General features: G+C 39.2%; 1 protein-coding gene across 1 annotated transcript in view; it reads right to left on the bottom strand.

Moving 5' to 3' along the window:
- The window catches only part of LOC147161802 (uncharacterized), a 64,108-nt gene extending 47,189 nt beyond the window's left edge, over positions 1 to 16,919 (bottom strand). Inside the window, exons 1-4 of the mRNA XM_086095964.1 lie at positions 16,865 to 16,919; positions 15,579 to 15,653; positions 15,317 to 15,388; positions 14,547 to 15,229 (exon numbers count right to left, since the gene is read on the bottom strand). Of these exons, the coding sequence (XP_085952090.1) occupies positions 14,547 to 14,672 (126 nt within the window). The 5' untranslated portion in view covers positions 14,673 to 15,229; positions 15,317 to 15,388; positions 15,579 to 15,653; positions 16,865 to 16,919. The remainder of the gene's footprint in view (positions 1 to 14,546; positions 15,230 to 15,316; positions 15,389 to 15,578; positions 15,654 to 16,864) is intronic.
- Between the last annotated feature and the right edge of the window lie 9,965 nt (positions 16,920 to 26,884).

The raw sequence follows: 26,884 nt of genomic DNA, 5'->3' as shown, positions 1-26,884 counted from the left end.
GATCGTAAAGCCGCAAAGACGCACACCCAAACTACTCTACAGCAAAGCCAAGCCAACTTGTTTGCATAGCAGTTTGTGTGTTTGCAGAAGCAGTAGGTTTGAGTTAACCCCGCTGAGGCTTGCTGGGTCATCAGTAATCACACAGCAAATGAGAAGTCCCATCAGCAACATGTTGAGAGAAGATTTAGGGCTCGGGAATGTTGGGATGAGGGATGATTTGTTACATTGAACAAATGAATGGAAGACCAGATCACAGCAAAGCCAATTTTTTTATGTTTAAAAAAAAAAAAAGAGTCTATACTGCTTACCCTATTTAGTGCTGCAGGAATCTGGAGCTTCGGCATACAAAACCTGAGAGTGGTCGCCAATCAGTCACAGAGCTTATATAAAAACAACCATTCACACCACTACACCATCTGTGATGTATAACCAACATGGTAATATGAAAAATTATCATAAAGTATGAAGAATGAGTAAATAACCTTGACACCACGAGAGACTAATTGCTCTGAACCTCACTGCGAGTCTGATGAATTTCTTGAGGTGACAATTTGTGACAACTGTGGTTCAGCATTGCAATAATTGCAAGGGATATTTCGGCCCACAAGGAGGCATTTATCAATGGGACACACATTTCCAAGTGTGGGGGTCAGACATGAAGTCCACGTAAAGTTAGAGCAAGAAATGTCAATGAGAAGCAGAATATTTCATTTTCAGATTACAAAATCAGACAAACCTGAACACAGTGAACAGTGAATTGATGTTGACTACACAAAGAAGCACATATATTCAAAAGACGTAGAAAAGTGATCAACCCAAAATAGAGGCCTTTGCTTCATTTACAGAACAAATGCAGAGAGCAAAATATCATCAAGCATCATCAACCAGACGCAAGCTGGAGACTCTGCGACATAATCTTTTCCATAAGTCAGATCGCAATAAACCGGCACCGGGTAAAGATGAACAATATGGGCCAGAGAATCTGACACATTACATTACCAGGAAGCTGCACTTCATTCAGACGGGCACCAATCAACCTCATCACTCAAATACCACCGACTCTTTTTGGCAGAATCCAACACGTAACATTGTAACATGCAACTATATGTGCACCACATCCAAAATCTCAATCCATCCATCTTCTATATACCTGTTCATGGTCACAAGTAAGCCAAAGGTGGGAATCTTTGAATATCTCACGATTCGATTCGATTCCGATTTTTGGGTATGTGATTCGATTTAGAATACATTTTTGATTAAGAACAATTTTTGATTCAAAATGATTTGATTGACAATGATTTTTGTTTCAATTTAAAGATGTTGAAGGAACCGTAATGATCTACTCCAGTCTGACTCGCTAATGCTAATTAGTGCTCTACTCGCGGCACTTTTATCACTGAAAAGACCGACTCCACACTGCAAAAAAAACAACTTTTATTGGAATAACTTGACCGTGACTTTTTCCTTCTACTCTCTAATGTGGCTACAACTTAACAGTGTATCAGACCGCATGGAACCACACTGCTCCTAAGTGGCCAAATCAGGTACAACATGAACAGCGCTCCCAATAAAGGCACACACAAACAAAGGTAAGACAGCATCATTTTTTTTTAAATAAAATCGATTTTGGGACACTTAAAATCGATTCTGAATCGTACTAAATGAGAATCGGGATTCTTATGAGAATCGATTTATCAAGCTGACTTACTGAAATACTGCCTGCACCAAAGTCAGGGTACTGCTACACCACCCAAAACTTGTACTTAATCAATGTTGCCGGAGCAGTTAGTAATAAAAGCCTTTCATCTGAATCAAGGCAAGGTAGTTTAGATTTTTCAAGGATTGTTTTCATCACTTTGCCTCATGCAGGCGCACAATCATTGCAAAAAGGCCTTATGGATTCATAGATTCTTTCTCTAATTTACAGTGTAAAGGTCGACGCTATGGCTAGGCATTATGAAACGCATCTCCTCAACGAGTGGTCTCCCTCTAATGGCCCAATTAGTCACTCAGTTTGAATCCTCCTTTTTCACAGTACAAAGAAAAAATGTGTAGTTACCTCAGTTCATAGACGCTACTGCTTACATGGTGACCTTCAAGATGGAACTGCTTTTCCTTGAATGCAGCAGAACAATGCCTTTTTCAACTCCCAGGTTAATCAAAATAGCAGTACAAAAATCTGTCATATTAACGTGTGGAGCTGTTTTCATTATTTCCGTCCGCAATATTCTGCCAGCATTCCCAGTTAAAATGCACATTTGACATACAGTATATAGCTACCGATGGCAGTGAATGTGTTTCAAAGATGATCTTCCGTTGGAGGATATCATTAAAGGTGATTAGGCTACATTTCACGGGAGCAGTAAATTTGTTGTTAATGACAACAAAGATTCGCAAACATTTATAATAACGTCCTGTCTGGAACAGGGCCATCATTAGACTCTGCCAAGGCAACAAAAAAACAGGTTTTATCCGCAAAAATGTGATTTGTGTTTGGGACCACATTAGAATGTAACGGGTCGGAAGGGAAAGTTCGGACCTTGGCTCAAACCATAGTGTGCCCTTAAAGATACCACGATAGATCATGAGACAACTTGCATAGCAAGACCTGAATATGGAGGAAAATATGTCTAAATTCCCACCCTCCTACCAAATTGTCCTGCCATGCTCACTGGAAGGGACCATAGAGTAAACGTACCCGCAACTCTCCGATTGACTCTGATGTCCCTTGACCCATTGGTGTTTCTTCAGTTGTTACAGTATATACTGGTTATATACTGGTTATATTGTTTAATACGATTCCAAAAACTTAGTACCCCTCCGTTGAGTTGCTGTAGAGTAACTGAACTCCTGGACACTATTTACAGAAATAGGTTAATTTAGTAGGCCTGGGTCAAAGGGAGGATCCAATTTGTCTTAATCTGAAAAGGGTTGGGAACCCTGCTTCATAGAAAGGCAGTGGTGAGTATCCTTAGACTGGATAAAACAGTCTTTATAAAACAAAAATTATTAGAACCACAATTTTGATTGATTTAAGCAATCGGGGCTAAAAAATAAAAATAAATCAACATTTTAGACATTTCCAACAAGTCTGTTGTGTTGGGCAGCTAATACAGAGGCTGTGTCCTTTGGTAAGTGGCCTATACAGCCTTCCTGGGCTGTAAGAAGTGCTGATGGTGCAGGTAAGCTAGCATACGACGAGGCCGTGGAGACGCGCTCCTGTTGCACTGCTACCATGCCTACCGGGCTGCACTTGGAAACTGGGACACAGCTTGTGGAAATGGAGCCAAAAAAAACACATTCAAAAGGCAATGACATTAATTTGGAGCAGTGCAGTGTGGGTTCAACATTCCACAATTGCAGCCCCCTGCTGATGATAAAGACATGTTGGGATATTTCAGGCTGTGAAAGCTCACACCAGTTGTGTCCTCCAAATTAAGCAGGCTGTATTTTACAACACCTTCGAATTCAATTCGCCGACGTGAACTGAGACACGCCCACGGAGTATTCATTGTTTACTTTTTCTTATGGTAGACAAGAGTGTCCATCGAAACAACCAATTTCTTCATCACCATGATTAGCATGAAAGAAGCAACCAATACAATGGCCACAAGAACCACAAGTTGAGTGTGTGGTGTGAACTGTAAGTAAGTGTCATGACTTGGTCAAATACAGTACACAATCTGTTTAAAAGGTTTTGCTGGACTGATAATGACTTCAAGTTCAACCACAGTATGATGGAGGCTAAGCACTGAGAGTCAAAGATTCCAGTACTGGAGAGTGAATGTATGACATTCATACATGCAGAAGTTGCCTTAGCTTGAAGCAGGGTGTGTCCAAACTACAGCCCGGGGGCCTTTTGCAGCCCACAATTCACTTTTTAAGCGGCCCATAGCAGATATTAAAAAGACGTTTGACATGGCCTAAAAGGTTTTTTGTTTTTTGTTGTTTTGTTTTTAAAGGGAGGTGGGCAGAGTGAGAGGGGAGGGTGTCAAAAAATAGGTGCTAATAATAAATTGGTTTACATACTGTAAAGCTTTTCTAAATATGCAAAGATACAAATAAACTATATACGAAAAATAACACAATTACTCTTCAAAACACTGTGGTGAATGAAGATAATTCTATTTCAGAGGCAAAAAATAGTTTCTTCCACTTTTTGCTTTGTCAAGGTCAGATTTTTGAACAGATGATATTAATTATCCTCAAGCAATTGTTCCAAATATTACTTAAGTTTGCTGTTGTTTTGGTTGTGAATTTTGAAAAAGGATTTGGCAAATGTTTAGTGCAAGGGTGGATCTAGTCTAGTGCAACAAAGGGCCATGGGCCCTCTCAAAATCTATTAACTATTTGTCTTATCATCTTTAACAAAAATCGGTTAATTATAGCAGTTTATCAAATTAACCAGGAAATATAAGCAATATCTAATTGCGTACTTGGAATTTTAAAGTGGCCTTTTCATACTTCAATTTTTCTGCATACGGCCTTAAAAAAAACAAAACGTTTGGACACCCCTGGCTTAAAGGATTAAAGGGTATGTTTTGAAAATGCTGACCTTGTGCAAATGAAAGGCCTTCTCCCTTTTCACCCTGACGTTCCCAATGGGACTGCTGGTGCAATGGGCGGCCAGAAACGCTTTGTCACACCGTCAGATGGTCAGTTAGTTTATAAGTATGAGTCATAGTCGCAGATGTGAGAATAACGATATAAAACCCAAACGAGATTATGCAGTAACAGAACATTAGCACACTTGTCGTATTTGCAGCTACAATTAAGTCACTGGCCCTGCGCCACTGGATGTTTTTGACTTAAAAGGACATAAAGGATATGGAGCAAAAATACCGTATTTCTCTGTAAAACTGCACTTCTGCCTTCTGTGGGTTGTCCTTCCGTAGTCTGGCACTGAAGCCTTGATTTATTTACGTTTCCATCTGTTGCTCAGAGTCTGATCATTTCATGTCGTTTTAATGCAGCTCTCATTATGTTTTATTACAAACAGGCTGTTCCAGTAAAACATGGTTACATTTATTGTAGTACTCAGCCTCAGTCTCTGTGGTTGGAGCAATAATGGATGCTTCCAATGGAGCTGACCTGAATGTTTACTGAACAAATGGACACTTCTGTTTGTGCTCTGTTCACTTTTCAGGTAACAAACGGCTTTGATAATATGTAGTGTAGAAATAGGGCTGCTCGATTATGATAGAAAATATTAATCACGATTATTTTGGTAAGAATTTAAATCACGATTGGGACGCTCATTTATTTTTTTGGTAGAAAAGAAAAAATGTAAACGTAAAAAAACAGTAAGACATAAAATGATTTGAAACGCTATATTTATGCAAGTTATTTTTGGATGAAACATCCATCCATCCATTTTCTTAACCGCTCTTCCTCACAAGGGTTGCGGGGGGTAATGGAGCCTATCCCAGCTGGCTTTGGGCAGTAGGCGGGGTACACCCTGAACTGGTTGCCAGCCAATCGCAGGGCATTGGATGAAACAAAATTGATTAAATTAGTTATTTAAAAAATTAAAAAAGGCGCAAAGGTGTTTAAATGTTAACACCTCAAACACCTAAAAAATTTGTATTAAGCTTTTCTTTTATTTTTTACGATTATATTATATTATATATATTATATTTATGCAAGTTATTTTTGGATGAAACAACATTTATTACATTTGTTTTTTTTTAAAGTGCAAATGTTTAAATTTAAACACCTCAAACATTTAAAAAAAATTAGGATCAATCTTTTCTTCCTTTTTTTACGATTATGCTGATTTTGTAATTGTGGAGTGTAATAATTGCAATTGTAATTGAATTTGTAGAAATATGTGCTTTGCTTAATAGTATTTCTACATGACATGATATTAACATAAGAGATAGATGCATATCAAGTATATCATCTGTCAATTTTATATTATTGGCTTGTTGTCAGTAACATTGTTTTACTGGGAAATGGAAGAATACACGCGAGATAGCAAGTTGTCCAGTAAAAAAAATCTTCATGTAAGTTAATGAGGCTAAATGTGCACATTTAGCAGTAAATTAACATTTGCAATAGATAGAGCACCAGCAACACATCCATACATGCAAATGATTTCAAATCCAACTGGCTTTAATGAGGCTCATACTTGCAATTTAAAGCATTTTTTCTAGGTCTTGATCAGTCTTTTTAGAAGTGTTGCGTGTCAGAATTTTGGGCATTGCAGTGGCTATAAGGAAATGAGCAGGCTGACATGTTACTGCCACAATAAGGCCTGAATAACGATGGAGGCACCGACGTGAAGTGACTCACTTTGGCTGACAGCATCATGTTGGGGATTTAGAAAGTCAAAAGTTTGCTAATCCCTTCTTATACAGATGTTCTGCAAGATTTTGTGGCACGAGGAATTGATGGTTTAGTGTTACCTAGTGACTAATGTCTGTGCGTCTATTGAGGCCATATGGGGCTGCTTTCACAAGGCCATTTTGTTGACATGACAATGTTGGGTGGCTGACATGCATGATATTAGAACGTTTCAGTCGTTTGTGAAACTTTGTGTGGAAAAAAAACCTGTCATTTTGACATCATATATATATATATATATATATATATATATATATATATATATATATATATATATATATATATATATATATATATATATATATATATATATATATATATATATGAAACACATTATGTTATGATTGCATTTTGAAACTGCAATCTTAGAAATTCCTTTTTTGTATTCATGGACTCGTTCAATGTCTCCAGAGCAGAACAAGATGGCTGTTAGAGAGACCTGAGGGTATTTGTGGTGCAAGAAGAAACATTAGCTCCACGCAATCCTCCTCTCAACTGGAGTTTAAAACTGAATTAAAAATCTAATTGCTACACTAAACACCACCAATATATGGTTCACTATTCACAAAGTCATCCAAACTCTCCTACTACTGTAACGTCCCATGATGCCTCCCAAAATGTCCTGCTACTTCTCAGGTACCATTTTAGCAGAGGATTAGCTACTGTTAGCTGTCAACTGTTGATAGCCAGCTTGAAAGCAAACAGCAGCGCGATGGAAATAACATTGTAGATCCACTGCATATTTTGGCTATGATACGTCTTGGCCATATAAAGTCATTTCCACCGGGGGAAAGACTGTCAAGTGTGTGTGAGGATCAAGAAGTAGAAGGGTGACGACGAGCTTTGAGAGTCAACTCAGGAGAAGTGCTCGACATTTCTCGGAGCTGTCTCTTCTCGTCGTGTTCACAGCCGGGCTGGCATCACTGAGTGCTGATGCAAACACTGCAAAGTGACACCACAGAAACAATGGCAGCTGGTAACGGCGGCGTGGATGGGAAACTGCTGATGCTCTGTTTTGATATATTCTATATTTTGACAATGGGAATACAGTACAGGAGCTATTTCTGAGTCCTATTCACTTGGATGTGCATGGGCTTCTTATGTGTCCCCTTAATGAGAAGGAAGGTAATGTGTCACTGGGATAGCAGCCAGGCGACAAATGAAATGGCCCATCATTCAATAACCAATCAATAACGGTCGACAGCAGTGAATGAAACCTGCCAGCGCTATGCCGGTACGGGTGCAATAAAAGTGACACTTGCCAGAAAACTTTCAGTACCTCGAGAACATTTACATTTGTCACCTTAATTGTACCTCACTTGAGGCAAATAACCAACATGAGTGTGTGTTAATATTGAATTTGTCCCGATAACAGGGTCAGGAACAGGTCGGGCTGACAATCTTCAATATTAAACATGTTCAATATTTACGACCAAAAACGGTCGTGTGTGGGGAAAGATGATTTCTCAATGATTCTGTGGACTGTGCCGCGAACGGAATGTACCAAGTCAAAGAAAGGCCCTGACTGGTGAACAAGGGATGAAAACAAACTACCCAATGTCATTTTTGAAAGAACGGGGTTGATAGAAAAGCAGTGTAAGCTAGTTTTGTTGTCGTGGCAACTACAGTAGTAGTAGTAAACAATGAAATTGAACTGAATTACAATCGAAAAGATTTCAGAAGTCAGAATCGTCACATTGCAGCATAGACTTGATGAAATCTTTGATTTACTTATTTTTATCACAAGCTGCCTGCGTTATCATGTCCACTTTGTGCGATGGAGTCGGGGTGTGCCTGCAAGCTGCTGTTTCAGTGCATTAGTGGACTTCTGAAGGCCACGTGATCCACATAGACCTTGAGCACTGCTAATTCCATTACATAATGCCCGGTTCTAAGTGTGTATGTTCACTTTTTGTGCCTATCAGTGTGTGTGGCAGCTTGCCAGCCTGTATCACGTTTCCTCTCCTTTGTAATGATTCTTTGGAATTAACAGTGATCACTCATCCCGACTTTGCTAATGACCCGTGATGAATCCTTAGCACTGGCTATATCCTGTATATAGGCCAATTATGCAAGTTAGTTTTCTTTGAACATAGTTCATGCAATGTGATTTTGCAGAACAAGCTACGTCCGTTTGTACATCCAGCAGCAATTTCGTTTGCTCATCAACATCAAGTCATGCCCTCATCTGTCTCCTCACCCCTTCATCATCTCGCAATGTGCAGTGTCATCCTGTAATCTCCATGGTTACATCTGTCACCTCAGGCCGCCTGTCACCTGACCCTCAGAGGGTATAATAAACTTTGCCGCGAGATTTACGTCTCCGACCGCTCCCGCGCTCTGCCACAGCTTGCCGCTGCTTGGCCTTGCTAGCAATGGTGATGGATGCTCTGATTAGTGAGTACAGGCACGTGAGATCGCAATGGCTGCACGTTTAGCGAAACATCTTATGTTTGGTCTCGTTCTCGCTGATCAAAATGATGCTACTGAAAGCCGCACTGTTAGCGTCTCGCAAATACAAATGTGTGCTGTAACCTTTGAGTCACGGTTAGTGAAGAATTCTTTTCACATTAATATATCCGCCTTCACGAGTTTCATATCTTAATTAATATTTAATACGTTTTACTAATAAATTCATTACCCATAAAACTGTTCATTTTAGTCCAATAAAAAAATTAAGCGATTTTGCTGAGGATTAATATCGGCTAGTCCAATAATAATGAACACGATAGAACCATCAAAATAGAATATTTGCCTAAATCCTTAAAAAGGAAGTCAACCAAAACATCTCTTTACAATATGCTATATGTAGCCCCACTTGTCTAAACATGGTATTCTAATTAATATTGTGTTTGTGGAATATGGGTTGAGCAGCAAAATCCAGCCAATCCATTTCAGGGGCGGCCATTTTGCCACATGCAGGCGACTGAAAATGACATGCTTAAGGGGCCGGGCTCAGGTATATACGAACAACCAATCACAGTTCAACAGTTTTCTGAGTTTGGTCATGTGACTGTAAACTTAAAAATTGCTTTCTGCAAGGCCACACCATCTATCCTAATTACATTTTATGCCTTCAAATGAAAACATTTTTTCCTCATCAGAAGTCTTTAAATTCTCCCCGATGAGCCACTCCAGGTTCGAGTCAACCGTTTAAATGGTATTATTTAACATTTGAGCTATATAAATGACACAACCTCAGAGAGATGAAAGATACCATGCACAAAATGCAATTGATTATTAAAAAATGCTCCGGGCCAACTGTAAAACTACACTTAATCAGCCAGCATGTTGACAACCAGGCACGCTTTATAAAGCCACAATACGTTTATGAACGGAATGAAATGGATCATCACTTTGGTCTCCAGAGGTCCATCAGGACATAGGGAAACAGTCAGCGTCAGACACAGTAACACAGAGGAGGTGTGGGTAGTCTAAGGTGCAGCGTAATCCTAGGCTGGCAGGCAAATATAGCCTATTGCCGCTTTGGGCCATGCTGAGTGCTGCTCTGCTCTGCTCTGTTCTGTTCGACCTTGGCGCCATCCTGCCCTCCCTTTACACAAAACTCTTCAAAAGGCATCGTCCGCTCTCGTGCCACTTGCTCCTGTTGCTTTCACCAACCGTTCATGACACGCCAGCTGTTTAAGCGCTGATCCAATGTCATTTTTCGTCTTTTACAGCAAAAAAAAAAAAAAGATGATGGTTGTCAACAACATTGCTAACATAAAAAAACATAGCTTCTAACATTGGAGCTCCTCATCAAGGTAATCCTGATTTAGGTGTCAATACATGATTACATCAGAACAGGACAAAATATTAACTTCAGTCACCAAATGGCATCACATATTGTGATGAAATAAAAGAAGGTTTTTGGTTGTCTTGTCATGTTAGACGAAAATATGCGTTAGTAGGGGTGTGAATTGCCAAGTACCTGGCGATTCGATTCGTATCACGATTCATAGGTCACGATTCAATTCAATACCGATGAATCCCGATACGAATCTATAAACTGATTATTGCGATTTTTTTTTTTTACTCAAATTGAGAAAATTCTAAGCAGTAAACTTGTACATGTACACTGTAAGATTTGTATGGAAATGTATTTATTTATCTGAAAATTCAGCCTTATAACTGAGCCACTGCATTTAACAGACAGGTTGTAGTCTGTTTAATGTTTGAACAGCACTGAAATCAAATATGATGGCTTAATGTTCCATTAATATAACATTCTTCCATGCTTAATGTGTGAAAACTAACCCTAAGTAAGACGTTTTGTTGAATATTCCCATATTAAATTGATGTTTAAAAAATCGATTTGGGTGCACATCGAATCGATTTGAGAATTGCTCGCTGTAATATTGCGATATATTGCAGAATCGAACACCCCTAGTTGCCAGAATTATTGTTACAATTTTAGACATGCCCAGGGGAAAAGCTCTTGTGTTGAATCTCAAAATACCTTTGAAGGTGAAGGTGTACCTAATGTGTGTCCTAACGTAATCATTTATTTTGAGTTATGCCCTTTCCCAGAAAAAGTAGAACTGGCTCATGCTAATGCCGGCTAAATTGAGTCGCCTTGTAGAATGACAATAACCTTAAGGCATACCGCTTGCTTCATCAAGTCAATTATCTGATGGAGCAAGCAATCTCCTAATAACCAATCTAAAGCCACGTATATCTGATGTTTTGTCGTTTTACTTTGATGGCTAAGAGAGGCTTAAGACAGTGTAAGCAAGGTGATGGCATTTTTACTTCCATAAAAGCAGAACAAGTTACCCCCGAAGCCCTGACAACACAGACAGACAGATACACACACATACATATATGTTCACAAAGAGCACACACTATCCATTAGCAGAACTTCAACTCCATTGTATTAAGTGCATGACTGAAGAGGCTCGTGCAGCGCCGCGGCAACAAGACATTTGACAGATTACTTTATCCTCTGGACAAGAGAGAACTGCAGAAGAACCCCCAAACGGTGACAAGAGGACCAAGATCTATCGTCATCACATTGTGCATTATTCTCGTCTATTTTCGTACAACCATGCTTCCAGTGGCAACAATGACCATTTCTGACATTCAGGTGAGTGCAGTCCTGGTCCGTTACCTTTGTCAGATTTGGTTTGGATGAAGGTGCAGATGCAAGAGGTTTCTTCACCATTGTCAAAAATTAGCATATAGCAATCGTTTGTTTAGTAGATTCCATTAGATAATGTAACTTGACAACGGCAGGATAAAGCTAAAAACTTACTTCAATTTAAAAGACTAAAAACTTCAAATTTGAGATCAATAAATAGGTGACATTCAACTCCTAATATACATCTGTGTACAGTCTAACTCTGACCAACGTTATGAGAACATTTTGCTTGAAACTGTAGCGGACGACCATTGTGAAAGGGGAGGAGCGCGGGGTAGGCGTTAGCATGCTGCGCTGTTTGATTTACAACAATGCTAATTTCACTTCATTCATATCCTTAGAACATTAGGACCTCTTGAAGCATACTGTTTAACTATCTGTCTCAGACGATGACGATGACTTTATATGTAACCTCACTCCAAAGCAAAAATCTCCAGGAAGAAGGACACATTTTAAGAGAAAAAGACAATTAGCAGAGAGTTAATAAAACAATTGATGTGTTGGAAAACAAAAGGATCAGACAAAAAAGCAGTCGCGTTGTTTTTTTTTTATGGTGACATTTAATTGACTAAGACTTATTGACTGCTAGTTTTGTTATTTGGACTAAGCAAGGTTTCATTTGGCCAACATCCCAGATTCTAACACTTAAAATGTCCAAGAGACAACCTTAAAGACATGTTCCTCTTGCGCTAACGACAAAATGGACTCACCCTTCCACATTTCGATTGTACAGCAATGCCTCAGAGCTTGGGACACTTTACAAGCTTCACAAATGAGATATTTGGTATGGAGAATAAACTGCTTTGATCCACACAGGTTGCTGTTTTGCCCTTAGGAAATGGTAAGCTCTCCCGCTATAAGCACTTGTAAACATTCTGTATTTGCTGCTGTAATGTCTTTTTCCCCATATGTTCTCCTTTTATTCTCTTTGTACCACTTTTTGGAATAGTTTTTTTTTTTTTTAATTGAAGAAAAAGTGGTCATCTTGAGATGCTCAACTTAATAAGCTCCTGTGAGATTTACTAAGGTCTGTCGTTACGTCACCATGCACGATGACGGTTCGACTTATAGGAATATTTTCCCCGGTGGTTTCACTGCACTTCCGAGTTAGCGTGCACCAAACTTAATAGTCGAAAACGTCAAACCCTTAACTCAAATGAGCTCTTTATATTGTGTCCTAACTAATGCAATGGGGATATAATTTAAAAAAAAAAAAGTGGGGGGTGCGGGCAGGCACTTAAATTCTGGAGAGGCATTTCAGCATGAAAGCTTTCTTTACTATTTATGAAACACAAGAAAGATGTCCTCAAAATTTCAAAGAGATTACACAACATTCTCACCGACTGCCTTTAACGCACACATGCGCACACACGTAACAGTAATTTGCAAACAAATGTTCTCAAATCACTGTTATGTTACTTAATGATTTTCATAAGGTGTATAATGCTATTATGTGAAGACAATCATATTAGCTAATCAAGTTAATCATGCTAAATGATTACATTACTGTAATTATCAATGATGATTTAACAAGGTAAGAAACAGAGAAATATCCATATGCAACATGTTATTCCTATAAAACGTATAAAAAGTGTTTTAAAATGAGCTCTTGGGAAATCACAATGCTCTAGTTTTTTTAACAAAAGTAATGGATGTACAGTATACGACAGAAAACTCGTGAACAGCTAGCAAGCTAGCCGCTTGCGCAAGAAGCTAACGTAGCATAGGAGTCCACATCTTCGCTCAGTTCTTCTTGTCAAACAGATGGACTCATTTGCAATACAGCAGTCACAAAAGATCCAAATCAGTCAAATCCTTTGTTCATAAAAAGCTAGTATTGTTCTGATACTGTTTTTTTGGCCCCCGATACCGATTCCGATACCCAGCTTTGCAGTATCGGTCGATGCCAAATACCATACCAATACCTAAGGGTTATTTTTTTCTCAACATGAAAAAGCTGTCCTGCTATTGGTTCAGAGCATTCAAGGGCCAATAGGATATCTTAACTCGGCATGCAGTGAACATGTCACACATCAGCGAATGTCGTGCATGAGCAAGACACAAGATGCTGCATCCAAAGTCCTATATTAGCGTCAGAATTAATGGGATCGGCATGTTACTTGTTAGTACTCCCCGATACCGATACCACTGTTTTAATGCAGTATCGGGGCCTCTGCCGATACCAGTAACAACACTAGATAGGCTAACAGTTCCTCGAAAAACTCAAATCATTCATATTTGTAAATGGAAAACCTATGAAGCTGGCGGCCACCCTTAGGCTAGTACACTGAATACTTGTCATCTCATCTTCTTCTACAGCAAATTGGATTTTTTTTTATTTAAGTTTGCCTTGTAATCCAACTGGAAATATATGAAATAGATGGAAATATGCAATATTAAATTCTCATGAATCATTTTGGGGCTGCCAAGGTTGAGTGCACGGGCAGTACAATGCTCATAAAATGTGCACCGAAAGGCATACCCAGCAAGTGAGTTATGAAGTGGGGTCTACATTTTAAATAGAAATATACTTTAATTTTGACTTAAATCTACAGCGTGCAACTGAAATGTCACAAGTAGGTTTAAATTCCATCTATTATCACCTTTCCCTCCATTTTGCATTCTCCCCATTCAAGCATATGTAATATGGGGAGAATGCCTTGAGGCAAAAAAACAAAAAAAACGCATTGAAGGGCATCAAACTACACTGGCATCCATTTGAGACGTGACTGCAATAAGATTCAATCATGCTCAATGCTTCAAGTGAGAGTCCCATTAAGGGAAAAGCCTATCATAGCCACACCTCCACTGACGGAACAATCCCGCGCACACACACACACACACACACACACACACACACACACACACACACACACACACACACACACACACACACACACACACCAGCTGAGGCCCTAGGACCAACTGGGTAATTATGCATGTGTGACTGAATGCTTGCTACCAGTCAAGAGAAACACACTGCCAGAGTGACGGATGAAGATGAAGAGAGTGCTCGACCGAGGCGACGCCGTCACATCCCTCGTCCCCGGAGACATCCTACCTTGCGCCTGCGATCCCTGGATCGATTCCTCTTTTTGATCTTCTCCTCCTCCTTCTCCCGCTGCTCCTGGGCGGCGGCCTCGGCGAGGTCCTTGGTCTTGCGGAGCTGCTTGGCGGCTTGCGCCATGGTGCCGCTGCTGCTACTGCTGCTGCTACACTGCTGCTGCTACCAGTCGTCCCCGTTTCCTCTTGCCCGAGTCCCCCGAGCCCCCCGACTAGCTCCCCTCGGCTTGCCACCGCTGCATACGTGTGCTGTCTGTCCTTTCCCTCCCCTATGTATAGCCGATGGAAATGCTACGGCAGCCACCAGCCACACGTCAGCTTCAAGATGCTACAGCTAGTGGTGCTGATGCGGCCACTCATCCAGTCGCTTGCACTGCGCTGAATTTCCTCCCTCCCCTCCCCTCTTTGCCTACCTCTCCCTCTCTCTCTCCCCACGTTGCTTCCAGAGACCAGTCACGCAGTCCCGTGTTTGGAAGTGCGGGGATCCTGCCGCAAATCTCCCTCTTGTTTGTTTTAATCCGTTGAGCGTCCCCATTTTCCGATTATTTGGTCTTCTTCTGCATGGCGCCTTTTGCCTTCTGTGGTTTGTTCCAGGTACAAAGGGACAAGGCGTCTATGCTGCAGAATGCCTTCACATCTCCCCCCCTCCTGGCTGTGGATTTTTCATGACACCCCTCCCTCCTACAGACAGATGGAGGGTAAGAATAGTAAGACAGATGCTTGTAAAATAATTCAAACAGAAATCATGTTTTAGAAAATACATATTACCACAAACACTGGTCCGTTGCGTGATTCTTGTGTGACATTTTTTGGACATGTTGGGACTGCCTACTGCAGAGGCTGACAAGACAAATATTTCATAAAAGCTCCTCATTACGTCACTTTCTTTCAAACAAAGAGCAGTAGGTTGTTTTTGCAAACACTTTCTTCAACATTTGATCGGTTTGAATGAGTATCTGCTCTCCACAGCCAATGGTTCTACACCGGCAGCAAGGAGAAATAACACTGCACGCTGACGCTCACTCCCTACCTCACCGAGTCTCCCCCACCTTCTTCTGCAACATCATCTTTCTTCGCACCGTTGCATAACAATGTGCAGCACCGACTGTAAAAGCAGGAGAGAGAGCATGTGACAGGACCAGGGATTGATACTAAATATTCATTCAATCCAGTCACGCAGGAGGAACAACTTAAAATTGGCCTTGAAATAATTAACGCCGATTAATAATTCTGATGTCAGCTTGATTTGACCAATTTTAGTCCATTTGGTGGTGATTGGTGAACGTACACTGTATAAACCAGGCACAGGCTATGCTGCACAGATAAATCAGGCGAAACACATGTTAAAATTAATAAATAATTGTTTGAAAAAAAAATTAAAAGCAGAAATAAAAATAAACAATGGAAATAATGTTGCACAAGTGTGCCCAATGCCCACCCTCTAATAACTGTCTGTATTTAAAATGAACCAGTCACTTTCAAAATCATGTTAAATGGAGAACGCACACACCTGCCACCATTTAAAGTGCCTCTGATTAACTCGTAAAAAATAAAAAATAAAAATCAAGAATATCTTACATTGATTTAAAATGGTGGCACGTGTGCTGACTCCCATTTAACACGAATTTGAATATGACTGTCTAATCCCCAGTTATTCGAGTGTGCACAAATATACTATAGCATTATCTATTTGTTATTGCCTGTCTCGAAAATATGCCAGTTCCTTTTTAATTAAGTTGTACATATTATAGGTCGAATTAATGGTGTGAAAAGTTTTGAAATGATTTATCTTGGTCTTTTTTTATGTATATATTAAACCTGGCATTTTAACAGATTTTACTTTTTAAATCCACTGTTGCTTATACACAGTAACATATCACATACATCAGCCTTTCAAGTGACTGTGATGCTAATTATAACAGTGGGGGGGGGGGGTTATATTCACGGCACTTACAGGGTCCTTATGCATCTCATTTAAACATTAACTGTCATACATTTCTGCTTTTTAAACCATATTTCTACTACAGAAATTGAATGTGGCTGTTCTGCTTTTCGCTTTAATTCTGATTTCAAGTTATTCATCAATTTGTTGGTAAAGGGTGATAATTATTTAACTCAAGTATCAAGCATAAGTTATGAAAATGAGTTGCCTAAAACAAACTTAGCAAAACATAATGATAGCCTGCTAGCTCAGATAGATAGCGTCAGATAGCGCTATCCATTTCAGCTTAGAAGTCAGTGCCATAAATTTATCAGAGCATAAGAAAAGTCAAATAGTTAACCAACATGTGGCAGTCACATTAATTTTGAACTTACCTGTTGAAACTTTAAATTACAGCCTACGTTCCGTCATGCTTGGAAGCAAAAATTACCACAGAACGATTACCATTAATCGCTGCCACCCGGAAGTACCTACTGACCTATTTATTTATTTATTTATTTATTTACTAATGTGTAATATTATTTTACATATTAAATAAAGTGATCTTTTAAAATGAAGTTTAAAAGAGAAATCTACTACTAATACAGTAGCTATTACTGCTGCTGATGAGGATGATGATGACGATGATGTTCCACTCTTAGCGACATAATTTTCAAACATTTAATGAAGAGAGTGTAAACTGGGTTCCCCTGGGATAAAATAAGTAAAAAATGTATTACATTATAGGGCTCAACTGGTGTTACCCAAGACTAATTAAATTAAAAGCATTATCAGGGTCCCAGGAAACTGCTTTATTTTGGCAAAGGGTTCTGTCTTGGCTTGTTAAAGTTGTTTTGCATCTCCCTTCCTCTTATCGTTAAGGAGGGCGTTAAATTATTTATGATCAACATGCAGGCGCCTTAATTATTTCCTGTCAGCTTCAGGGACACTTTAGTTGGCCCCTGGAGGATTCTCAAGGACATGCATAAACCATTTATTTCTGCAACCAGAGCAAATGCGCAAAATAAGTATCATGGTTTAGCTTCACATGCAACATTACATAGTAAAAATCATGCTAAACAGCACCTCTATGGCATCATTTTTTACGTTTTTTGTTTGTTTCTTTTTTAGGGAGAGAGATATCTTATTTGCGGCCTTATTAGATGGTGCAGGTATAGCCTTGATTTCCCGTATTTTAAATACGAGCATTTCTCTCATTTAGCTTGCAACATCCCCATGTCAGACGTTGTGTGAGCACAATCTAGTGGCACTTTAGGATTATTACAATTTGAAGAATCTACTACAGAACAGTCTGCCTATCCGCTCGTCCATTAATCCATCTGTCCAATTACCAATGAATCGCTGCTTCCCAAATTGTCCAGCTATGAGAACCGCCCGAGACTCTGCATTGTGTGACATGAATCAGCAAGTGAATCAGTTATCGTATGACAGACAATCCCGCTTATTTAACTTGAACGCGTGATTGAGGTGCAGTTCTATTTTTGGTTCAATAATGTTATTTTTAGACGCTCACTGTTTGATATCAGTTCCATATCTTTCAAGCAGTCACGTGCTTTTTTTGGCCTAACGCCAACACAGATGTATGCACCATGTCCTTGAAAATCACCTGCATTCCCTCTGAAGTAAATACATAGCCTACATGCAATGAAAACACGGTTAATCAATGTTCACTATCTGAGGCAGAGCTTGGTTGGTTAGTGAAATGAATGAGATTCAAACCTCACACGTTGAATCAAGCCTTCCTGTGTGGCGTGTGCATGGTCTTAGGTTGATTGAAAACTCTAAAACTAAACTCTAAACTTTACATCCATATACATCGCCTCTTGACCATTCAGCTGCGATATACAGTATGTCCTCCTATACTCACTCACTCTCTGTGTTGTACAGTAAATGACTGCTATTGCTGCACTTCCATAATACAACTGTAGATGTCAGTAAAGGTCCAGTATATGGACAAGAGGCCTCTCGGATAAAATACTCGTCGCATCCCAAATACCTGCAGTAAAATGTGACGCACAAAATGTCGGATTACTTACTTCATTTTTACAACATTCAATGTACTTAAAATGAGGCATGTTAGGTTCAATGAAGACTCTAAATTGTCCATATATGTGAATGTGACTGTAAATAGTTAGTTGTCAATACCTGTTATGGGTTATGATTGAGTGGTGACCAGTCCAGGGTGTACCCAGCCCCTCCAAGCAAAGTCACCTGTGACCTTAAGAGAAAGCCTATAGGACATTGATGGCTGGATTCACAATGTACTACATAGTGCAATACTTCAATTGTTTTAATAGTTTCAATTCAGAATTTCCAAATATTTCAAGGAGTATCCAATAAACCGTAAATAAGTGGGGGAGCCTTTAAGCGTGTTTCTAGATTTTTATTATTATTATTTATTGTGAGCATTTGTGGGGTTTATTTATTTATTGTGGCTTAGGTATTTTGGCAATAACTGTTGCCTTTATAAGTATTCTGTGACCAAGTTTGGAACGCAATTTAAAAAAGAACAATTGTATTAAAACATAAAACATTGGGACAACTGTGTGTTAAGGGGCGTAGCCTCATAGATGACATCAGGAACTGTGTTGTTTAAAGCCTGTATCCCACTGAGGGGACGAAAGTGTTTGTAAAGGTAGTGATTAGCAAATGTTGATTTCTTGTCAGGGTTTGTTTAAGGTCGCAAAGTTCACCTAATGTTAAAGGTTTCTTTTGACAAAAAGACATTTTGAACATGATCAGAAATTGAATGGATGGATGGGTCTGGGTTTGAAAAATAATACAACGACAATAGTTTAATTTCGACTTTCACATGTCCTGCTCTGACTTTGCATTCCTGAGGTAGCAGTGTTGCAAGTCTGCCATTGATTTGACTTAGACAAAATAACATCCCACGTCTCTAACGCATTCTCACTGCGACCTGTCTAGTCGAATGAATCACAAAAAAATTGATTTACAGCTTGAAAAAAGAGAGAATTTAGCAATCCTTTATCATTCTCAGGCTTTGCACGCCCACCCTCCATTAGGAGCCATTGATCATTACGGCCGGCCATGCCAGAGACACTCTTGTGAGAATTCAAGAACTGGAGGGCAAAACGCGGCTTGGCCGTGGTCCAGAAATCATCTCAGCGTCGGTGTGTGGAAGCCAAGCTGGCATAATAGTGCAGAGTAGCGTCCTGTCAAGGAGAAGAATGGTGCAAACCTTCTCTGTTCTCCATCGGATTGATAATGAGGAGCTCACGTGAACTTCTCCCGTTAGCTAATAGCAGAATTGCATGTTCATATCCACGAATTGTGCCTCGTCGTACTTCCATTGAGATAACATTATTTCCAATTTTGGCCGCTTTTCACTCCACTGAAAAATCTGCCGACCTTGCAAAATTGGAGAGTGGGCAGCCGTGGAGCGCTTGGGGACAAATCTTGTGTTGCTCTCGATCAATGCCCATCAACTGGGCCTTCCATTGCGGTAAGTGGGTTTGGTCTGCAGCGTGTACACCAAACACTGTGTTCCAAATCAGTTCTGTGGTAAAAGATCCAAACGCCATGACAACAAAACAGGCCTGTTTGATGCAGTTGTTGTCATTGGAGGCATGACCTATCATTAGTTCCTCGTGCTTTGACCCTGGCAATGTGGAGGTGTAGTGGTCACTGCCTCAAAGTTCTGAAGTTCTGGGTTTGACTCTCAACTCCGGCCTTCCTGCGTGCAGTGTGCATGTTTTCTCCAGGTGTTCTGGCTTCCTCTCTCATTCCAAAATCATGTAGGTTGGGTTCAGCTGAAGCTTTTGGATAGTGCTGCAATTACAGTCAAACCGTGACCCCCAAAGGTCAAGGTCACTATTTTGTTTGACAAACATTTTTGAGTGTGGACAGTTATTTATAGATAATGACGTATACGAATATAGGAAAATAAATACAATTACCTAAATAAATAATAAATCATTTAAAATTAATTGAACAAATATATACTGTACACTGAATAAAAAAATAAAAAAAGTTGACGCCACTGTTATAGTTTTAACATTTATTTCAGTGATACTTTGGCATACCACAAGAGGGAGCCCATGTACCACTAATGGCATTCTAACCAACTGAGACTGACAGTAGATTGAGTGTTATTTTATTGTTGATTTTAAGATCGATTTAATATTAACAATGATCAACTTAGTGTTGTTAACGTTTTGGCATGCATTTGTAAATGGTTATTAGTAGTACAGGTATCACTAATCTCACCTGAAAACACTGCACTCCCTTGTTTGTCTACTTTTGAGATATTAAGATTGATAAATGGAAAAAACAGTTTCCCCTTGTCCCTTTGCCCCGTCACTGCATAAAGAATAGTGTGAGCAAGAGAGGCGAGGATACTCAGACTGAGGAGACAGAAAGGAGGGTGGGGGTCATTTTTGATTTTGTGGAAAAGGAGGAGCGAGCTGCACTGCAGCAACTGGGCGTTGGCTCGAGTGAGCAGGAGGTAGAAGAGAGAAGGCAGAGGTTGTTGGGACGTCACAGAGGGGACACAAGCAGAAATAGACCAGTTTGTTATGTTACTATTAGTAGCTGCACGCATGTGCTACTAGTGTTTAATCTCAACACTACATATAGGAAACTGAGGGGGATCAGGTGATCATATGATAATAAGGAGGGGAAAAAATGAAAATACAGTTTTCTGCCCTTAAATATAGTAGCGGAAAGTAACAATCTAACAAAGTATTTGTACCTAAGGAGAATTTTCAGGTATCAGTACTTTACTTGGGTATTACGTTCTGACAACTTTTTACTCTCATTCCCAACATTTGAAAACAGACATAGTTTATTATTATTATTATTATTTTTATTATTATTATTATTATTATTATTATTATTATTATATGTTAAAAGCTACAAGGATCATTTTTGGCAAATGTCTTGTGCAGGCTACAAACCACCATCTTCTGATGTTCAAAAATTCTTTGTCTAATCTAAAAAAAACAAAAAAACAATATAGATTTGTTGTTGTTTTAGTTTGAATAGCTATCACCATTATCTATTTTTTTTTTTTTTACTTACTCTGTTCACAAGGTTAGCATAGCTCTGGGAACACATTGGACAGCACAAAAGTTGAGCTAATGCTAGATAGCTTGCTAGCTTTTCATTGTGCCAAGTTAGCGTAGCTCTGGGAACACATTTGACAGCACAAAAAATGAGCTAATGCTAGCTAGCTTGCTAGCTTTACATTGTGCCAAGTTAGCATAGCTCTGGGAACACATTTGACAGCACAAAAGTTGAGCTAATGCTAGCTAGCTTGCTTAAAACAGGTATTGTGTATAATAAACAGTAGATATTAATTGTTTTTTTTAAATATTTGTATTTATTTCAATACATTTCAGTGTCTGTACTTTGTTTTTTTCCTAAGAGCAGGTGTTGAATCAGTAGCTTACTGTTTTTTATTTCTTCAAAAGCAAGTATCTATACTTACTGTACAATGAGTGTGTATTTTTACCACCTCTGCAAATAGAGGACCATCTCAATTCACTATGCGGCATCCACATTGACGTGTTGTGAGCAGATACTAAAGTCACACAGCTCATACTGTAAAGCACAACTGCTCGTCGCAGTAAAATGAAAAATCCTATATAAAGCACGGGGCAGGCTCAGTGGATGTCATGGTCATGTCCCTACACGCGAGCCTATAGAAACATTGCAAATAGGTGCAACAGCCTATTAGAGATGACATTTATTTTTGATTAAATTCAAGAGTGCCTGCTTGCTCCTGCTTGCCTGTCTTATGCGGTCGTCTATGCTTTTAACAAGATTAAAATCTGTGATCCATGGCTGAGCTGACAGGTCTGCTTACCTAAAAGTATTTGGGCAGTGAACATAGCGGTGCAGTAGTATAATGACACAAAACAATTGATCTGGGTTAGAAGTTGCATATACAGTACTTACTGCACTATATTTCAGTACTTTGTATATAGGTGCTTTAAATAGATAAGATACATTCTACATATTTCTTCTGTCAAATTATCCCATGAAAATAACATTAAACTGCAATAAACTGCATTTAAAAGTGTAAAAATCAAACTTTTTAAATATTACCTGTCATACAAGTGTGAAAAGAAGTTGAAGGCAAGGCAAGTTTATTTGTATAGGACATTTTATAGACAAGGCAACTCAATGTGCTTTAAACAAGGAAAGACAACACCCATAAGCATCGACAAACAGTTTTTAACAGAGCAAAAAAAGAGAAAAACAAAAGTGGGTTACTAATTTACTAAAGGAACATACATGATTAGTTGAACACGGGATGGCTTTAAATTGTGAAAAAAAATGCATAATAAGTCAACTTGAAGAAAAAGGTTTACGCAAAGGTTTTGCATCCTATGAGTCAGCAGATACAGAATGCAACTACGACAAACTATCATGTAACTTGCTTTGGACGCTTTCATTGCTCCGCTATTAGTCAATAGTGGCAAAAAGTCAATGTAGAAGCGGTAGGAATAAATGACCGTGGATCAAATAGCGAGTAAGTAACACAATAATTAATTGCCAATTATGTTACGGGGTATCTCACTCACTTTACATGTGGTGAAATTGCTAACATCTCTCTTGTTCCGTCCTCTCCTAAACACAATGCGACAGTGCAACAGTTGCACTTCCCGCTTGCACTCAACTACTGTACTGCAGTTTTTCCGCAGCCTCATGAAATATGCAAGATGAAGCATTGCTATTGGCCACTTACGTTTGCAAAACTCTGCGTGTGTGTGTGTGCAATGACGAAATCAAAGAGACAGCTTACTCAGCTGTGATATGGCAGTCTGACTGGCCTTAGTAACACCATTAAGAAAAGGGGTGGGGACTGTACGGCTCCATATATGGCATTTGATCTGGCTCGCCAAATTACCCTAAAAACAAAAATAACCTCATGTTCTTAAAAGGGAAGTCAACCCCCCCAAAAAAATTTTGGGACGATATGTTCTATGCAGCCCCACTAGTCTAAATACAGTATTTTGGTTAATATTGCATTAGTGGAATTTGAGTTAAGCAGTAAAATCCAGCAGCTTTTATAAATATCAGAGGGCAGCCATTTTGAAACTTGCGGTCGAGTGAAAATGACATCACAGTTGCTCAGGTCTTAAGTTACAACCAATCACAGCTCAGCTTCAGAAAACAGGTGAGCTGTGATTGGTCGTTGCCTGAGCCTCGAGCAACAGCGATGTCCATCTCTAGTCAACAGGAAGTGGCAAAATGGCCGCCCCCTGAGAAGGATAAACAAATGTAATATTGATCAGAATGCCATGTTTAGACTAACGAGGTCACATATTATTGTCAAGAAATGTTTAAGGTTGACCAAAAACATTGAATCAACAAATGTCACTCCTGATTTTCATATCAAAGTAAGGCTTACTATATGTTTGCCATTTTCAATTAATTTTTTTATTTAATTCTTTAAACAAAGACATGAAAGGGGACAGAAAGAAGTAAAACTTCAATCTGCCCCTGATCAATAAATGACAGCAAGCAGTCAAGACACTTTCAATGTAACAATTAAACAAAATAATTCAACAGCAAGACCTTGTGTTATATATTTTTTTTCCAGTAATTGTGCTTTCATGCATAAAAAAAAAAAAATACAAATAGACTGATATGATTTTGTTTTATAATCCAGATTGTTCCACAAACACCACCTTGAACTTGAAATACATCGTTCTTTTTGTTTTGTTCTGTATTTAGGTTTGGAAAAAATATCTGTTCCTCTAAATTTCTACTCACTTTCCCTTTAAAAAATTTTATTTTTGCATTTTAATTGGTAAAACTCCATGTTGGGCTTTATACATTATTTTAAGGCGGTTAAACTCCATCAATTCATTAAACTTTAAGTTTTTAGTTGTAGAAATATTGGATTAGTGTGATCTCTGTATCCACATCCGAAAACGAAAGCGGTCTCCTCCAAGCTGGAGCGTCTTGGATATACGCCTGACAGAGTGACAATTCTAAACTTTACACTTACTCAGACCATGTCTAAGTCTGGCACAGGGTAGACAGTTGACCTAAGGTGACGTATTTCATTCATAAATATGTGAAAACCGGACATCGATAATAGGGAATTTGATGACTATGAAGGAAGCTACCATCCTACTTGCATTGTTTTGAGTATGACCTCCAAACTAGACATGTGACAGTATACAACAGCATTTTCGCAGGTTGATTCAGGTGAAAAATGAAGTTCTCAAAAGTTGGGAAACTGGTGCCCAAAGACATTTCCACCCGAGAGGCTAAACACACTTACCACGAGAGAACAAAACAGCATAAATTATCATCAAACTCGCTATTGAAATGCACACTAAGGGACCTTATGCAGCACGCACTCTATTTGCAGAGCGGTACGATACAAAGGGTTGCCATGAATAGAGCAAAAGCTGAGTCACCAAGCTCATATAATGAGTCGTATCATCCATGAGGGAAAGCCCCGCTTGTTTTCTCTTTTCCATTTTTCTCAACCCTAAGTAGCATCAGTGATTATGGTGCAGCGACTAGCAGAAACAATTGCCATGCATAATGTGGCGTCAGGTGCGACCGCAGCAGCGAGGAGGAGAGTCCTCAGGGGTACACTGGGCCAAGGTAGCATAAAAAAAAGAATGACAAGACACATTTCCTGAAAGCACATTTGCTAAGCAAGCTGATTGTTGGATGCTTTGAGCAACCCTTTCAAGCAGCAACATTTGCTCCCGTGCAGAAAAACAATGCCCACTAGAATAGCTTTGAATTGGATTATTACCTCCGGCAAGTGCAAAGGCGCAATAGTTTAGAACAGTGTTTTTTTTTTTAGTTTGTGTCTCAGGTAGTTAGTGGGATAACACTTTTTTTTTTTTTTTTTACCAATTGACTCCCAATACATACAAGATGGCCGCATACACGTCTCCGAGTCTATCTTCTTGTCATGGTTGCATTATTATTTATTCATATTCTTTAGGAATTAGCCTGCTAATTAAATACAGATGTAAAAACTGAAAGCAAACACACCATTTGCATATTTGTATGCCGTGATAGTCCAGAGAAAGGTTCAAATAAATTAAATTAGATCATTCTACCAAAGTAATTGTTTTCCTAAAAATCCATTATCATGGCAACTGTCTCAGAACAATATGTGCTCATTAGCGGGATTGACTTCATGGACCTAACAATGTGCACTGTTAGTGAACCAATTACGGCGGGTAAATACATTTACCCCGGGCCACTCTCAACAATCACTTTCTATCTAAGTGAGAGATTGAAAAGGACACCACACAATGGAGACCGCCAACAACATTCTCTGGCGAACTTAAGTCCCACATTGTATTATATAAATATTTGACCCACTGCTGAGTTTGCAAGTAAGCTCACTGTCTCCAATTTTTATGGTTGCTTGGTAATAAACTGAATATCAGTCCCCCCCCCCCCAAAAAAAAATATAAAAAAATACAATTGTATTTCATTAAGTGAAATTAGTATTTGATCCCTGAAAACTTGACTTGACTTAAAAACTTGAAAGACAATTTGGACAGTTGGTAATACACACGTCGCCGTGGTGGATATGAAATCTGCCCCTGCTTATTAAGTACACCTATGTACAAGCTCACCTTAAGTTTACCAGTGAACATCAAAATGACTTCGAAAAAGCTTAGGAGAAAGTGCAGAGGTCAGATGAAACCAAAGTTGAGCTTTTTGGCATTAACTGGACCCGCTGTGTTTGGAGGATGAGCATGACCCAAAGACAGACAGACAGACAGACAGACGGACGGACAGGTAGACAGACAGACAGGCAGACGATAGCTAGACAAGTAGCTAGCAGAGAAGTTTTTTGTTGTTGTTGTTTTTTTTAGCTAGCTAACTAGACAGGCAGGCAGGCAGACAGACAGACAGACCGACCGACAGACCGACAGATGCTAGCTCGCTAGATAAGTAGCTAGCGAGAAAAAAAGTAGCTAGTGTTAGAGTAGACAATATTTGTATTCTACTCTTTGCGTGTTCAATTAACTGAATGGTGAGATTCTGGTGAAGAAGTCCCTTTGCAAAGGTATCATTATAACAGAAGCTTCTGGTCACACAATAGAAGACACTCAAACCGTGTTCTGTTCAGATTGTGTGTCCCTTCTCCTCCGGCACATCATTATTTATTGAAAAGTGGGTGAATACGAAAAGTCTCCTCCCATCAGCAAGTTCAGCAAGTTCCCATAGGTATAAATCAGATTAGAGAAAAACAATAATACATCAGCCTGTCCCTCCCCTCTTCCGACTGAGACCGGTACCAGGCTATACTCCCTTCTTTTCTCAGGAGAGTGAGACAGATAAGAATACAATAGACAATACTATTCATTGAGCTACACAGCTATAACTAAATGACTCCAAAAACGGCTAAAATATAAATTTAAACTGAAAAA

Source organism: Leptonotus elevatus, chromosome 15 (genome assembly GCF_054856555.1).
Source record: "Leptonotus elevatus isolate MCC_2025b chromosome 15, RoL_Lele_1.0, whole genome shotgun sequence".
NCBI lineage: Eukaryota > Metazoa > Chordata > Actinopteri > Syngnathiformes > Syngnathidae > Leptonotus > Leptonotus elevatus.
Note: the sequence above shows the minus strand (reverse complement) of the source record. Positions and strands in the feature narration are given on the sequence as shown.